General features: G+C 40.7%; 1 protein-coding gene across 1 annotated transcript; it reads left to right on the forward strand.

Annotated features, from left to right (window-relative positions):
* Positions 1 to 12,060: 12,060 nt before the first annotated feature.
* On the forward strand, positions 12,061 to 17,144 carry LOC311060295 (bone morphogenetic protein 2-A; the record flags this gene model as incomplete). Its single annotated transcript, XM_084078429.1, has 7 exons — positions 12,061 to 12,088; positions 12,569 to 12,786; positions 13,683 to 13,854; positions 14,501 to 14,625; positions 15,294 to 15,410; positions 15,594 to 15,822; positions 16,714 to 17,144. 7 exons carry the CDS (start codon positions 12,061 to 12,063, stop codon positions 17,142 to 17,144), a joined length of 1,320 nt encoding a protein of 439 aa, XP_083934555.1.
* Between the last annotated feature and the right edge of the window lie 1,659 nt (positions 17,145 to 18,803).

Genomic DNA, 18,803 nt, shown 5'->3' on the forward strand with positions numbered 1-18,803 from the left:
AATATATCTTCTCTTCTCTACAGAGTTGTTGAATGTGGGGAAGATAAACATAATGACAGTGTAGAGCTCCTCCGGGAGCAGATGGGTTAGTGCCCCAGCCTGTGTCTTCCGTGAGGAAGCAGCCCAACAAAGCCACGGTGAGGCCTTTAAAGGGCAAGACCACTTTGGTAGAGGTTTGGGTTGTGTGGTTACCTTGCCATGATGTAACTCCAAAGGTGGGCAAGAAATAAAAAATAATTGCTCCATTGATTAGAAATTGATAATTCAAAATATGCTCCTCATTGACTTAAATTGTACGGTAAAACTGCTCTCAAAGTCACTCTTTTAGCACAGAAACGAACGCAAACAAAGTTGATTCAGACAATATAGAACATCACCAAACCAAGTACTGTTTTTTTTTTATAAAAATGTCAACTTCCTGTTGATTTTGCCATTTTTAACAAGTAGAAAACCCGGACTGGATCGGCGGATCCGGATCCAGATCTCCAAATAGCAAAATCAACAGGAAGTTGACATTTTTATTAAAAAAAAAAACAGTACTGGGTTTGGTGGTGCTCTATATTGTCTGAATCAGCTATGTTTGGGTTCATTTATGTGCTAAAAGAGTGACTTTGAGAGCGGTTTTACCTTACAATGTAAGTCAATGAGGAGCATATTTTGAATTATCAATTTCTAATCGATAGAGCAATTATTTTTGATTTCTTGCCCACCTTTGGAGTTACATCATGGCAAGGTAACTACACAACCCAAACCTCTACCAAAGTGGTCTTACCCTTTAAGGAGGGCCTTTCAGGCAAGCCGCAAGTGGAGCCTGCAGTACCACCACGGCCCAAGAAACCATCAAGCCAGAATGAAATGTTTGGAACGGGGGGAATCTGGTGCAACGCTCAGGTCCTGGACCTGGTGAGACGAAGGAGGAGCCCGGCCAGGAGGCCATCCACAGAGCCTAGTCCCTCCACGTGCCAGAGCATCTCCTCTCCCCCAGCCCCAGCAGAGTATTTCCAGAGAAGCGGACTGAGTGGCTCTGTCTTTCCCTAAAGGACTGACCGTGGGTACAGTAGCTACTGGGACGTAAGTCTGTCTTTCCCTCAGAAGACTGACCGTGGGTACAGTAGCTACTGGGACGTAAGTCTGTCTTTCCCTCAGAAGACTGACCGTGGGTACAGTAGCTACTGGGACATAAGTCGGGGCTTGATCAACCCCGGCTGGGTCACCTGGGTGGGGGGGGGTTCTCCTTCTATTCCGACATCTCGCCACTCCGACTAGTGGTTTCCGCGTGCGGTTAAGGTTAGGGTTAGGGTTAGGTATAGGGTTCGTTAACGTCGGAAAGGCGAAATGCACCCGGGTGGGGGTGTATGTTGTTGTGAGACCCCAAACACCCGATGACCACAGGCTACAACACTAATGATACGTCCCAGTTGCATCCAGTGGTGGAAAGTAACTAAGTACATTAACTAAGTAAAATGTTGAGTTATTTGTACTTTACTTGAGTATTTCCAATTTCCAATACTTTTACTTCTACTCCATTACATCGCAGAGGCAAATATTGTACTTTTACTCCACTACAATTATTTGAAAACTTTAGCTACTAGTTACTTTTCAGATATAAATTATTTGTATATTTTGAAACATACATTAACCACTTTAGCCCTATTTTTTATGCATAGGCTATCGCGATGCTCACAACGCGTCGCGACACGTTGTGAGCTTGTAGATCTGCTATTTTCAAATATTTTAGTACTTTTACTTTTGGTACTTTAAGTACATTTTGATGCCAATACTTTTGTACTTTAACTGAAGTAAATTTAGAATTCTGGACTTTTACTTGTAACAGAGTATATTTCTATATTGCAGTATTGGTACATTACATCAAGTAAAGAATTTGAGCACTTTTTCTACCACTGGTGCATCTTTCTCCTCTCTTCTCTTCTCTACAGGGTTATTGAGTGTGAAGAAGATAACATAATGACATGTAGAACTCATATAATATCTCTTCTCTTCTCTACAGGGTTATTGAGTGTGAAGAAGATAACATAATGACATGTAGAACTCATATAATATCTCTTCTCTTCAGGGTTATTGAGTGTGAAGAAGATAACATAATGACATGTAGAACTCATATAATATCTCTTCTCTTCAGGGTTATTGAGTGTGAAGAAGATAACATAATGACATGTAGAACTCATATAGTACTCTTATAGCACTCTGCTTCGTCCAGAGATGGAGTCGGCCAACATCACCATGCACATGGTGTTCCAGAACCAGAATCTCAGCAAAAACTGAGATCATTGTGTCTTGTAAATAGAGATAGCATATTTATGCTGTACATTTGCTGGAAATGCACATTTTCCTTCTAATAAAAGTAACTTTGTTAAAAAAAAAGGAATAGGAGTGGTTGCTCTGTTGAAAATATGTCCTACTTTTTGTTTTCAAAGTGTAAATTGATCTGTGGAAGGGACTGTAAACTTCACAGGTGATTTGTTGGCCTGTGAGTTTCACCCCAGCTTTAACTGTTTACAATGATGAACAACTAAGTACAGCTTTAACTGTTTACAATGATGAACAACTAAGTACAGCTTTAACTGTTTACAATGATGAACAACTAAGTACAGCTTTAACTGTTTACAATGATGAACAACTAAGTACAGCTTTAAGGATAAGGATAATTCCTTTTAACAGGTCGTTCATGAAAGTCCTTGCGGTCTTGTTTCCAATGAGAACCTGTGAGCAATTAGGGGTTAAGAGTCTTGCTCAGGGACAAATTTAATTTCATCGACACATATGCTGGCCTGGCCGGGAATCGAACCTGGGGCAACCAGGGCCTCTGGCTCCCTAGGCGGGCTCACTAACCACTCAGCTATGGCCGCCCCAGCTTTAACTGTTTACAATGATGAACAACTAAGTACAGCTTTAACTGTTTACAATGATGAACAGTAACTAAGTACAGCTTTTGTGTCACCTCATTTTCTTAGCAGTATTCAAAATATGTCAATTATGTAGTTATTGTAAAACATCTATACGTTTTTTAATTAACTAATTCTTATTTTTGCCCTCAAAATATTAAGTGTCTTCTCGCACGCACGCACGCACGCGCACGCACGCACGCACGCACGCACGCACGCACGCACGCACGCACGCACACACACACACACACACACACTCATTTTGCTAGGATTGGACGGCTTAGGGTTGAGGACAGAGTGCAACGTGCTATGGGCCTGGTCTTCAAGATACACCACAACATTGGGATCCCCCTGTATTTGTCAAAATACTTCCAAAATGTTAATGATGTCCATGATCACAACACCAGAGGCAGCTCCACAAACCTTGTCCAACCCTTTTTTGGCTCAACAAAGGGAAGTAACTCGTTCTCATGCTATTCATCAAAAATGTGGAATGCCCTACCAAAAGGAGTAAAGGAGTGTAAAACCCTACTCTCTTTCAAAACTGCCCTAAAGATACACCTTCAGGAGGCTGCAATTGAAAAATGGCCCCTGTCCAAGTCCTAACCTACCCCATGTCCTAACCTAACCTACCCCCTACCCCCCCCCCCCTCTCTTTCTCCTTTTGTACATATTTTTCACTCTTCATACCAGTAACCTGTAAACTGATTGTATGACATTCTATAGTAGTGTGTATATCTGTATGTCTCTTATATGTATAGTAGTGTGTATATCTGTCTGTCTCTTATATGTATAGTAGTGTGTATATCTGTATGTCTCTTATAGTGTGTATATCTGTCTGTCTCTTATATGTCATCATGATTTGTGTGCATGGGGATCTCATTTGAAACAAGCCCAGTGCTCTAATGAGTCTTCCAGTTTAGTAGACCTTGTATTGCGAATTTGTACTTCCATGTACTGTTGTTCTCATGTCTTACCAAATAAAGTACATCAATCAATCAACACACAGGCAGTTCAGGCCGTTGTATTTGTTCAGAGCAGATGTTTTCCACAGAGCAACACTGCCACTCTGTGGTCAGTGTGATGAACTGTTTGTTAATGACCTGTATTATTGTGTTATTTTGTTTTATGTTGATGAATTGAATACATGATAGGACCACAATGGAAACAAGTCCCCTGGTGTTATAATGGAAAGTTGTGAGTCAGTGAATATGTATTATTCATTCATACTATATTTACTATATTAATTATTATATTAACTGGTGACAGCCAGTTAATATGAAGATAGATGCATATTATGTTTTTTTACTGTGTCAACTAACTAACACACAAACAAACAAACAAACAAACAAACAAACAAACAAACAAACAAACAAACTAAATCAAAACACAGAACATTAATATTCATGAAAAAAATCTATTCATTAAGTTCTAATATAAAACAACTAGTTTATTCACATCCATTCATAAAGTCACTTTCCACCACGTGCTGGTACATTGATTTATCCACCGTCGTAGGACGGCGTGCGCCTAAATTAGCAGATCTACAAGCCCACAACGCGTCAAGGATGCGACGCGTTGTGGCCTTGTAGATCTGCTATTGTTTTCACCAGAAAGCCCGTTTCCTGGTTCCTCTTCTTTGACACTCAGAGAAAGGGACGAGGGCTCAGTGTCGCCCTCCTGTGGTTCATCATTACCTCCACACTCTGTGCTTTGAGTTTGTAAAATTGTGATGTAAAATGCATTAAAATGTGGATGATGGCGCCCTCTGGTGGTAGATTTACCAAGTCTATGTAATATAAAGTAAACACAGTCAGCTGACTTATTAGCTAGATAGCAAGTTAGCTAGCTTAGCTAGCTTCTTAAATGATGTAAAAAAAAAAACAAGTCCTGCATTTGTTGTAAAACGTTCTTTATTTCAATCGACAGTTGTGTTAAATAACCTTCTGTCCTTTAGTGCAATAATAAAACACATAACACCTGCTAATAGATATGAAGATAAAATAAAGCTGACTGTAGCTAAGGCTAACGCATACTGCGCAAAAGCGGAAATGCTTGCGTGACGTTAGACTTTGGACGCTTAACTTGACGTGCAGACCATGATTTTATTTTGAAAACCCTTCACCGGAAGTGGCCAAAGGACTGCTCACTTTTGACAGAACATTTGACTTGACTCATTGTGTTTACATCCGGTAGCCTCATATGAAGATAAAATAAAGCTGACTGTAGCTAAAGCTAACGCATACTGCGCAACAGCGGAAATGCTTGCGTGACGTTAGACTTTGGACGCTTACCTTGACGCGCAGACCATGATTTTATTTTGAAAACCCTCCACCGGAAGTGGCCAGAGGACTGCTCACTTTTGACAGAACATTTGACTTGACTCATTGTGTTTACATCCGGTAGCTTGTTAGCCTGTTAGCCTGCTAGCTTCAAAAATGAAGTAAAAACGTCCTGTATTTGTTATAAAACTGTTCTTTGTTTCAATGAATCCAACAGTTGTGTTAAATAATCGCCAATCTTGTACTATAAGAATAAAAAAACAAGTTATTATGAAGCTAAAATAACACTAACAATAAATAAAGACAACGCTTTATATTACATAGACTTGGTAAATCAACCGCCAGAGGGCGCTATCATTCACTTTTTAATGCATTTTGCATCACAATGCAACTCAAAGCACAGAGTGTGGAGGTAATGATGAACCACAGGAGGGCGACACTGAGCCCTCGTCCTTTTCTGAGAACCAGGAAACGGTTTTCTGGTGAAAACAATAGCAGATCTACAAGGCCACAACGCGTCTCATCCTTGATGCCTTGTGGGCTTGTAGATCTGCTATTTTAGGCACGCGACACCGTCATACGACGGTGGATAAATCAATGTACTGGTGGTGGAAAGTGACTTTATGAATGGAAGTGAATAAACTAGTTCTATTAATGAATAGCATTAGAATAGATTCTTTTTAATTAATATGTTTTGTGTTTTCATTTAGTTAGTTAGTTAGTTAGTTAGTTAGTTAGTTGACACAGTATAAAAACATAATATGCATCTGACTATCTTAATATTAACTGGCTGTCACCAGTTAATATGAATTAATATAGTAAATATACAGTATGAATGAATAATGCATTGTATTCACAAATTCACTGACAAACGGGTCCATTTGGTTCCATTTGTACACTCTCAGAGTTAAATTAACATTGATTTTACATTATGAATTGGGGTCCCAGAGGTATGAATGCCATTAAATGGGGGTCCGTAGCCTAATGCATGTTAAACTGGGAGTCCTTGAAATTAAAATGGTTGAGAATCACTGCTAGAGAGCCGTCAATACCTTCTCTTATTGGGGTCCCTGGCTTATCTTTTCAAATGGGGGTCCGCAGGCTAATAAGTGTAACTTTGGGGGTCCTTGACATGGAAAAGTTTGAGAACCACTGGTCTAGTGCCCACTCTTCTCTAGTGCCCACTCTTCTCTAGTGCCCAGTCTTTTCCCCAAAACAATGGTGCCCAGATGTCCCTAGTGCCCACCTATCCTGATGTTAGGGGCCCAGGTGTCCCTAGTGCCCACCTATCCTGATGTTAGGGGCCCAGGTGTCCCTAGTGCCCACCTATCCTGATGTTAGGGGCCCAGCTCCCTAGTGCCCACCTATCCTGTATTGGTGAGGACCAATTACATGAAGATAAGGTTGAAAATGAGCAAAGTGCTCCTTTAAGTATTTAGGTAAATGTACTCAGTTACTTTCCACTGCTGACATCATCAGTGTGCGTCACTGGGCTTCCCTTCAAGACTATCTGTGTTCAGCACATGGCTAATGTAAACATTACACACACACACACACACACACACACACACACACACACACACACACACACACACACACACACACACACACACACACACACACACACACACACACACACACACACACACACACACACACACACACACACAGTAAATGGTTCATTTATATAGAGTACAGAAGTCCTGACGTCACTCGTTCATCCCCTGAGTCGTAAAGTAATGTCTCTATGGAGAATAACATTGGGTCATCTTAGAATCGTCTCATATAAGAATTGTGTTCCAAACATAAACAAACTGTCTCTGTGATATTGTCAGGGAGGAGGTTCTGTATCGTTTATATTATATATAGATATAGATATTGTCAGGGAGGCTCTGTATCGTTTATATTATATATAGATATAGATATTGTGCTTCAAATCCATAAGAGACAAACCGCTGGGGTCATTTGTTTATTTTTGGAACACAGTTCTTATTTGACGTGATATTAAACACGTCTATGGGGATTCAGAATGGGGGAAAAAACACGACCCAGGTAGGATGTGTAAATTACGTCAAACTTCGGTGCTCTATAGCGCTTTTATCCAGAGCGCTATACATAGATTGTGCATTACATTCACCCATTCACACACACACACACACACACACACACACACACACCCATTCACACACACGTTAACACACACACACACACACACACACACACACACACACACACACACACACACACACACACACACACACACTCACACCGATGGAGGAGGAAACCATACAAGGCACCAACCTGCTCATCAGGAGCAGTTAGGGGTTCAGTGTCTTGCTCAAGGACACTTCTACACTAACTCTGGGGGAACCGGGGATCCAACTGGGAAGGCTGCTCTACCACTGAGCCACTGCCGCACACACACACACACACACACACACACACACACACACACACACACACACACACACACACACACACACACACACACACACACACACACACACACACACACACACACACACACACACAATCCAGAGTGATTTATTGTAACATGTTAACATGTTGGCTGGTTGAGGCAAATTGTTGTGGTTTGTCAAGTTTAGTCTGGGATGCGTGCGTGCGTGCGTGCGTGCGTGCGTGTGTGTGTGTGTGTGTGTGCGCGCGCGACGGTACGGGACGGCAACGGGACGCACGGGACGGGACGCCGCGGGGGGTTGGCGAGACACGCAATAACCCCACATTTGCAAGACCACTTTGGTAGAGGTTTGGGTTGTGTAGTTACCTTGCCATCATGATGTAACTCCAAAGGTGGACAAGAAATAAAAAATAATTTCTCCATTGACTAGAAATTGATCATTTAAAATATGCTCCTCATTGACTTACATTCAGTGAAAAAAAAAAATCTGTTATATGTTATCAAACATCTAACAACAATATGAACTATAGTGTTAACAGAGTGACAATGACATCCCATGAGTCATTGTGAAACAATTATGATTCATGGTCACACACTATTTCAGTAATATAATTAATTTGATTATATCTGATTGTATTTATTTCATTTTATTTGAATGCAAGGTCATTAAAATGAGTCCATATTCAAACACATGTGTAGAATTAACTGTGGAAAAACTTGAAGAACAAGGCACTGGATTAAGTAAGCTTGGCTGTTAGCCTGCTCCTGACCAGGCTAACTTCACAGCTAAATTGCCATGGTAACTAAGGTAGGATTGCTTCAATTCTCTTTTGAGGAATCGGCTCATGGCTAAACTTAGCCCGGGTGAACTGGCTAAACTAATCTTCAAGCTAATTCAGCTTTTGAGGAACCGATTCAGCCCTAATCCTGGCTAAATTAAGCCAGGATAGGTGTTAAAGCCAGGCTTAAGCTTTAATTCTCTTTTGAGGAACAGGCCTCAGGTTAAGTTTAGTTTAGTCTGGGATGACTCAGGATAGAGGACAGGGTTAAGTTTAGTCTGGGATGACTCAGGATAGAGGACAGGGTTAAGTTTAGTTTAGTCTGGGATGACTCAGGATAGAGGACAGGGTTAAGTTAAATTTAGTCTGGGATGACTCAGGATAGAGGACAGGGTTAAGTTTAGTTTAGTCTGGGATGACTCAGGATAGAGGACAGGGTTAAGTTAAGTTTAGTCTGGGATGACTCAGGATAGAGGACAGGGTTAAGTTAAGTTTAGTCTGGGATGACTCAGGATAGAGGACAGGGTTAAGTTTAGTTTAGTCTGGGATGACTCAGGATAGAGGACAGGGTTAAGTTAAGTTTAGTCTGGGATGACTCAGGATAGAGGACAGGGTTAAGTTAAGTTTAGTCTGGGATGACTCAGGATAGAGGACAGGGTTAAGTTTAGTTTAGTCTGGGATGACTCAGGATAGAGGACAGGGTTAAGTTTAGTTTAGTCTGGGATGACTCAGGATAGAGGACAGGGTTAAGTTTAGTTTAGTCTGGGATGACTCAGGATAGAGGACAGGGTTAAGTTTAGTTTAGTCTGGGATGACTCAGGATAGAGGACAGGGTTAAGTTTAGTTTAGTCTGGGATGACTCAGGATAGAGGACAGGGTTAAGTTTAGTCTGGGATGACTCAGGATAGAGGACAGGGTTAAGTTTAGTTTAGTCTGGGATGACTCAGGATAGAGGACAGGGTTAAGTTAAGTTTAGTCTGGGATGACTCAGGATAGAGGACAGGGTTAAGTTTAGTTTAGTCTGGGATGACTCAGGATAGAGGACAGGGTTAAGTTAAGTTTAGTCTGGGATGACTCAGGATAGAGGACAGGGTTAAGTTAAGTTTAGTCTGGGATGACTCAGGATAGAGGACAGGGTTAAGTTTAGTTTAGTCTGGGATGACTCAGGATAGAGGACAGGGTTAAGTTAAGTTTAGTCTGGGATGACTCAGGATAGAGGACAGGGTTAAGTTAAGTTTAGTCTGGGATGACTCAGGATAGAGGACAGGGTTAAGTTTAGTTTAGTCTGGGATGACTCAGGATAGAGGACAGGGTTAAGTTTAGTTTAGTCTGGGATGACTCAGGATAGAGGACAGGGTTAAGTTTAGTTTAGTCTGGGATGACTCAGGATAGAGGACAGGGTTAAGTTAAGTTTAGTCTGGGATGACTCAGGATAGAGGACAGGGTTAAGTTAAGTTTAGTCTGGGATGACTCAGGATAGAGGACAGGGTTAAGTTAAGTTTAGTCTGGGATGACTCAGGATAGAGGACAGGGTTAAGTTAAGTTTAGTCTGGGATGACTCAGGATAGAGGACAGGGTTCAGGTATTTAAGATACTCTATAATCAATACCTGTATACACAAATCAGCGGAGCGCTGCCCTGTAGGGGGCGCCGCCATTGCTGCGGTGTCAGACTCAGTCAGCTGCTGCTGTGGTTCTGTCCGTCTGTTGACGTTACTGTTTACCTGCTTGGCTATTTCTCTGTACATCTTCTGTATTCTACATCTTTGTAAAGTTAGTGTTAGTAAAAGTTAGTAAAAAGCAGGTGAAAGAGTAACGTGAGCAGGCAGTCAGTCAGTCAGTCAGTCAGTCAGTCAGTCAGTCAGTCAGTCAGTCAGTCAGTCAGTCAGTCAGTGACTGCAGCTCACTGACACCTGCTTATGGATCCCACCAACGCTCCAGGATTTAGACCCGCCCTACCTGTCTGATTGGCTCCCTGGCAGGCATAGTTTTACTGAGGTTAGGGTCAGGGTTAAGGTTAGGTATAGGCATAGTTGCAAAAACGAGAACTGTCAATCACAGCGACTACTGACCAATCACAGCATAATAACGCCTCACTGACACCGAGCAGCAGCAGCTGACAGAGTCTGACACACCGCAGCAATGGTGGCGCCCCCTACAGGGCAGCGCTCCGTGGATTTGCGTATAACTACATCTCCACAGTGACACCCAGACACACCACTAGGGGGAGCCACTACGATCTGATAACACCTTCTAGAACAAACATGTGACCTTCTCATTCATTTAGACACCAAACTCCTACAAAGTGTTTCTTTTACAGTCTGTTAACCCTATGGTGGCCTTAATGAACAGCTCTCCCTCAGTGCTGCCTCTAGAAACTCTGTATTTCATTTATTTTATATGTTGTAATGTTTTTTGAAAAAAAAAATCAGAACATTTTATTTTTCTTTAAATAAAATGTTATTCTCAAAATGTTTTTTTCCAGCTTGTAGATCTGCTATTTTCAAAAGTTTTTTTTCTAGCTTGTAGATCGGCTATTTAAAAAAAAAAAAAAAAAATCTAGCTTGTAGATCTGCTATTTTCAAATGGCCGACATGTATATAGGTCTGAAGTGGTTAATGTCGGTTTTGTAATAATAATCTACATCTACAAAGTAACTAGTAAATAATTATAATCGAGTAAAAGTACAATATTTGCCTCCGAGATGTAGTGGAGTAGAAGTAAAAGTACTGAAAATTGGAAATACTCCAGTAGTAAAGTAGAAAATACCTCTCAATTGTATTTTACATGCAGTACTTGAGTACATGTTCTTAGTTACTTAGAGTGTGTGTGTGTGTGTGTGTGTGTGTGTGTGTGTGTGTGTGTGTGTGTGTGTGTGTGTGTGTGTGTGTGTGTGTGTGTGTGTGTGTGTGTGTGTGTGTGTGTGTGTGTGTGTGTGTGTGTGAGAGAGAGAGAGTATTGGTGTTAATGGGGGGATCATGGGATTAATTAATTTAATTAACAATAGAACTCATTGATCATGTGATCTGACGCATTTCTGATCCCTTTTGTTCTCTGATTGACGGCTGATGATCCTTAATTACCCTGACTGTCTGGTGTGTGTGTGTGTGTGTGTGTGTGTGTGTGTGTGTGTGTGTGTGTGTGTGTGTGTGTGTGTGTGTGTGTGTGTGTGTGTGTGTGTGTGTGTGTGTGTACCAACTCCACTGACGCACATGATCGTTTGTTTTTCTTTTTTTCTCAGCCCTTTAATGAATAATATTTAAAGTCACAGAAACGCTTTAAATACATTATATATATATATATATATATATATATATATATATATATATATATATATATATATATATATATATATATATATATATATATATATATATATTATAAATGTATTATTTATATAATCCTTTATTTAAGTTGTTTCTATTCATTACTCTCAGCATAATCTCTTGTTTATTATTGTATGTTATTGTAAGTATTTAAACGAGTTAATAGTTACTTTGTAGAATTAGATGATCATTTATTAAGCACTTTGCAGACTTATATTTCGGCCATTTGAAAATAGCAGATCTAAAAGCTCACAATGTAGATCTGATATTTCCAAAAGATTGTTATATGTTTCAAGCAGAGATATTTAAAGTGAAACTTCTAAACAGACAGAAGTTCATTTAAAACATAAAGATGGATGAAGTGGTCCATGGACTGGAAGGTACAGTAACTGTATATGGAATACAAATAAATAAATAAAACCCCTCAAACTTCTACTCAAGTATTCACATTATATTCACATATATTCACATATATGAGGGCCCCCCTCATGGCCATTAACACCATGAGGGGAGGGGGGGGGGTAATATGTAATTCATGTTAATGATACATATTCATTATTCATAACGCTTTGCGTTGATCCGACCTATTAATCACTTGATCCAGGCTGATCCGACTTCAAAGGCGGAGCCGTGGCTTTATTAAGAGAGAGAGAAGGTTCTCTGTCCATCATCTACACTTCTTATCACAGAGCAGAGAGGAGAGGAAGGGTCTCCATCATCTACATCACTTTATCAGAGAGAGAGGAAGGGTCTCCATCATCTACATCACTTTATCAGAGAGAGAGGAAGGGTCTTTATCAGAGAGCAGAGGAACTTAAGGGTCTGATCTCCTCACATTAAGGATCTCCTCATCATGTCAGGCTATCTGTGGAGGATCTTGTTCTTCTCGCCGCTCCTCGTCCAGATGATCATCTCACACGCGTCTCCGCTCGTCATCCCGCATCCAGACAGCGGGACGCGCGGAGAGGATTACCCGGAGAAAGAGGCTCTAAAGCCGGGCAGAGCAGCGCTGTTTGACGGGAAGAACATGGAGGAATTCAGGGAGAAAGACGCTCCGTTCCACATGGAGCAACATAAGGTTATTATTTATGATTATTATTATTATTAATATTATTAGTTTTAATTGCTTTTAAAGCAGGTTGGGTCTATAGTTTTTAAAGTGTGAAAAGTCTTCGTTTAGTTTAGTTTCTTTTAAAGTTTTTTTAGTGTTAATTACATGTTTTTTTTTATAGTCAGGGGTCTGATTCAACTATAAACATAGCCGATCTACAAGCTCAAAACTGTCCCATGTAATGAGCTTGTAGATCTGCTTTTTGTTTTTGTTATATTTGAAGATGTGTGAAAGAAAAGGACATTTTTCTCAATGGGTTTAGTTCCTTTTAGTTTTCTAAACACGTCAGTTTGATGTTAAATATTATGTTTGTGTTAAAACCTGATTTATGTTTATTTTTAATTCAACTTATAATTATAATATTATAACAACACAAGTTTTTCAGAAAACTGTTTTAAAACGGATTTAGAAGATATGTATAGAATCTGCCTCAGATCTTAATGGGTTAAATTACTGTGTTTTCTCTTTATGTAATAATAATATTATTTTCTTCATGCAGAGGTCCATGCATCTTATTATAATAATTATAATAATATTATTTTCTTCATGCAGAGGTCCATGCATCTTATTATAATAATTATAATAATATTATTTTCTTCATGCAGAGGTCCATGCATCTTATTATAATAATAATAATAATAATAATAATAATGTTTTCTTCATACAGAGTCACAGGAAGGCTCTATATTACATATATCATATGTAATATATTACATATATCAATATATTACATATTGTAACATATGTAGTGTTTTCTTCATACAGAGTCACAGGAAGGCTCTATATTACATATATCATATGTAATATATTACATATATCAATATATTACATATTGTAACATATGTAGTGTTTTCTTCATGCAGAGTCACAGGAAGGCTCCTCTCTTCATGGTGGATTTGTTCAACACGGTGCAGCAGGCTGGGGGTCTCAGGGGGTCCTCAGGCTCCGGCCGGGGGTCCCTGAGGAACCCCAGGACCCCCAGGAGCCAGAAGGACATCCTGCAGGGTAACATCGTCCGCAGCCTTCAGGATAAAGGTGAGAACAACACTCTCTCTCTCTCTCTCTCTCTCTCTCTCTCTCTCTCTGTCTCTGTCTCTCTCTCTCTCTCTCTCTCTCTGCTGTCCTGGTCCCAGTGTTGTCAAAGCCTTTAAAAGCCTTTAATGTATTTAAAACATAAAGCCAAGACATACAGGCTGAAACAAGGCTGAAAACCACGTGAGACTGCAGAGCGTTGTGACGTCCACTTCAGTCCAGCCGCTACGACCCGTTAGGGTCCATTTGGTTCCACTTGATGCCCACTCTGAGTACACAGAGATCATTACAGGGTTCTAAAAGGACCCTTAAGGTCTGAGTGTTTAAGTCTGAACTCAACTGTTCCTTTTTTTAAATGTATTTTTCACTTCATGTTTGAGCTCATTTTATCGTGTTTGAACCTCAGACCTTCACTTACTATTTACATATTTGATATTATATTATCAGACACGCACCCTTCCTATAGACACACATTGTGTGAATCATGTTAGATTCATTTATCTCTAATATTATCCTTAAATTGCGTTTTTTCAATCATTATTTTTTAATTAGTTTGGGAAATGAAAAAGATTTAATAAGGTATCATTAATGTTTTATTGACCTACAGGTCCTGGAAGGTATATTTAATACATGTTTTATTGACCTACAGGTCCTGGAAGGTATCATTTCTTCAACCTGTCGTCAGTAGGCAGAGAGGAGAAGGTCATCAAAGCTGAGTTCCGTTGGTTCAGAACCAAACAACCATCTAACCCCAAGAACAAGCACTTCTACAAGGTACACACACACACACACACACACACACACACACACACACACACACACACACACACACACACACACACACACACACACACACACACACACACACACACACACACACACACACACACACACACAGACTAAGTTTTACACTTCCTGAAATGAAAAGTTTTCCACTGACAGAGTGATTTGTACAACATGTTGAACATTAACATGTTATTTTTCATTAATAAGGTGATTTGTACAACATGTTGAACATGAACATGTTATTTTTCATTAATAAGGTGATTTGTACAACATGTTGAACATGAACATGTTATTTTTCATTAATAAGGTGATTTGTACAACATGTTGAACATTAACATGTTATTTTTCATTAATAAGGTGATTTGTACAACATGTTGAACATGAACATGTTATTTTTCATTAATAAGGTGATTTGTACAACATGTTGAATATTAACATGTTATTTTTCATTAATAAGGTGATTTGTACAACATGTTGAACATTAACATGTTATTTTTCATTAATAAGGTGATTTGTACAACATGTTGAACATTAACATGTTATTTTTCATTAATAAGGTGATTTGTACAACATGTTGAACATTAACATGTTATTTTTCATTAATAAGGTGATTTGTACAACATGTTAAATATGAATGTGATATTTTTGGTCATCAGGTGGATTTGTACGAAGTGGAGGGCGGTAGCGCCTCACCGTGGCGAGGAAAACTCATTTCCTCTAGACTCCTCCCACTTCACACCCAAGGATGGGAGGTGTTCAATGTTACACTAACGGTACGACACACACACACACACACACACACACACACACACACACACACACACACACACACACACACACACACACACACACACACACACACACACACACACACACACACACACACACACACACACACACACACACACACACGAATACACATTCTGACTGAATGAATGTCTGTGTTTGATTGACAGGTGTCAACATGGCTTCAAAACAACCAGGAGAACAATGGCTTTCTGCTGGTGTCCAGCCTGCATTCTGCCTCACGGCCACAGAGGGAGCCAGAGAGCAGCCTGCATTCTGCCTCACGGCCACAGAGGGAGCCAGAGAGCAGCCTGCATTCTGCCTCACGGCCACAGAGGGAGCCAGAGTTGCAGCACAGAAATGCATACCTGGTGTTATTCTCTGATGACGCGCCAACAGGTTGGTGACACGTTTACTATTTACTATGTAGCCATTTATCAGCCATTTATTTTACAGTAAACAAGGTAAACACATAGAATACAGAGAGACAGTGTAGTGTCTCAGTAAACTATAGGATCATAGAATACAGAGAGACAGTGTAGTGTCTCAGTAAACTATAGGATCATAGAATACAGAGACAGTGTAGTGTCTCAGTAAACTATAGGATCATAGAATACAGAGAGACAGTGTAGTGTCTCAGTAAACTATAGGATCATAGAATACAGAGAGACAGTGTAGTGTCTCAGTAAACTATAGGATCATAGAATACAGAGAGACAGTGTAGTGTCTCAGTAAACTATAGGATCATAGAATACAGAGAGACAGTGTAGTGTCTCAGTAAACTATAGGATCATAGAATACAGAGAGACAGTGTAGTGTCTCAGTAAACTATAGGATCATAGAATACAGAGACAGTGTAGTGTCTCAGTAAACTATAGGATCATAGAATACAGAGACAGTGTAGTGTCTCAGTAAACTATAGGATCATAGAATACAGAGACAGTTTAGTGTCTCAGTAAACTATAGGATCATAGAATACAGAGACAGTGTAGTGTCTCAGTAAACTATAGGATCATAGAATACAGAGAGACAGTGTAGTGTCTCAGTAAACTGTAGGATCATAGAATACAGAGAGACAGTGTAGTGTCTCAGTAAACTATAGGATCATAGAATACAGAGACAGTGTAGTGTCTCAGTAAACTATAGGATCATAGAATACAGAGACAGTGTAGTGTCTCAGTAAACTATAGGATCATAGAATACAGAGACATACTATACTGTACATCTATAAATGTATACATGTATACTGTATAATCTAAACAGTCTTTTTGGTTGTTTTTAAATCAACAGTTGAACCTGGCGCTCCGGGCGACTCCCCCGACACAAACCCCTCCCCCGCCAGGAGGAGGAGGAGGAGGCGGAGCCCGGCTCCGTGGCCCCACCCCCAGCCCCGCCCCCAGCCCTGCCGGCGCGTGCCGCTCTTCGTGGACTTCGAGGAGATCGGCTGGGGCGGCTGGATCATCTCGCCGCGCGGCTACAACGCCTACAGCTGCGAGGGGGCGTGTCCCTTCCCGCTGGGCGAGAACCTGCGCGCCACCAACCACGCCACGGTGCGCAGCATCATGCACGCGCTCAGGCTGACCCGGGAGGACGCGGGCGGCGCCCCCTGCTGCGTGCCCGACAAGCTGCAGGCCATCAGCCTGCTGTACTTTGACGAGGACGAGAACGTCGTTCTGAAGCAGTACGACGACATGGTGGCTCTGAGCTGTGGGTGTCAGTGACCACATGGTGACGCCATACGCTGTGGGCGTCAGTGACCACATGGTGGCGCCATACGCTGTGACCAGGCACGTTGCACACATAGACATAAAGGGGGTTTGAGCCCCGTCTACAGATCATGAACGCAGCATTTGGTGAAAGAAATGCAAATGCTCGCTTTTCCTTTTTCCTTTCCATGCCGGACCCCAAGGCAGCGTTCAGGGAAATTGCCTTTTTCCGAACTCTCCTGAACTCTGAACTCTGAACTCTCCTGAACCTGAACGCAACATTTCAGTGGCGTGCACAGACATTTTGAGGGGCAGGTGCTCAAGTAAATTATACTTTTTTTTGTTGACTTGGTCTGCTCTTTTTTCCCTCTACACCTACACCTCTTTGCCAAAAATAGCCGATCTACAAGCTCACAACGCCTCGCAGCGCGAGGCGTTGTGAGCTTGAAGATCGGCTATTTTTGGCTAAAGTTCTCCTCAGAAAAGGGATGCTAGGTTTCAAGTGGTTATGGTAAAAAGAAAAATCCTATCACATAAAGATTTGGCGGACCCCCTGTAGTAACTCTGAGGACCCCCTAGGGGTCCCGGACCCCCTGTTGAAGACCCCTGCTGTAAACAGAAAAAAAACACTTTTTTTTTTTTTCAAAAGGGCACTTCTGGTCAAGAGGGCAAAGGGCAGGTGCTCTAGCACCACCTAGAGTCTATCTGTGCACGTCCCTGCAACATTTTACTTTGAAACACCTTGTCGTCCGTGCAGAAATCCATGTCAAAATCTTTCAAACTTTTCCGATATTTTTCAAGGAATGTAAAAAGTAGCAGATCTACAAGCTCACAGCACACTCCTAGTCTACGGGCTGGGGGCGGAGCCTATCCTCAGGGAGTGTTCAACGTGAGGATAACCAGTAGGGTACAACAGCACGTCCTCCCGGTGGAGTGAGCCAGTAATATACAACAGCGGCGGGAGGATTTAATGGGTTAAAACATATTGGTACTAATAAAACAATTACAAATTAAAAAATAAATCAATAAAAAATGTTATCTTTCACTGGAATATTTTTCCCAATAACCATTTCATACTATTTTCCCCCGTTGTTTTTTTTTTTTTTACAACTTCTCCACAATATTTATTATCATAAGTGTCACTCGCCCCAAAATGCCACACAGACATGTATGTATTTACTTATTTATTTATTCAATCATTTATTTATTTTATTTATTTGTCATTTTATTTATTTTAAGCATTTTCTGAAACCTCCTGGGCACCAGGACCCATTCTGAAACCTCCTGGGCACCAGGACCCTGCAGCATTGGTTTTGTAGTGGTTTTGTTTTGAACTGAATTGTAGGAATCGCAGTTCTAACAGACAGACCACTGTAACAGAGCTGCCAGTATACACTCCTGAAATGAAAGTCACACAGTTAAGTTCTATACTAGGTAGTACAATGGTGTTGCTCAAAAGCACAGATCTACAAGCTAACAACGTGTCGCATGGCGACACGTTGTTAGCTTGTAGATCTGTGCTTTTTTGGCGAGACACCATCGTGTGATGTAATATAAAGTCCTTTTTTGGGGGGCGACTTGATGTGAAATGAATGTTTTATTTGAGTCGACAAATCACTATCTATTTTGGTGGAATACGTTTAAATACTATTTTGAGAAATAAAATGAAAAGAA

This window comes from Gymnoscopelus microlampas (genome assembly GCF_963454915.1).
Source record: "Gymnoscopelus microlampas genome assembly, chromosome: 14".
Taxonomy (NCBI): Eukaryota; Metazoa; Chordata; class Actinopteri; order Myctophiformes; family Myctophidae; genus Gymnoscopelus; species Gymnoscopelus microlampas.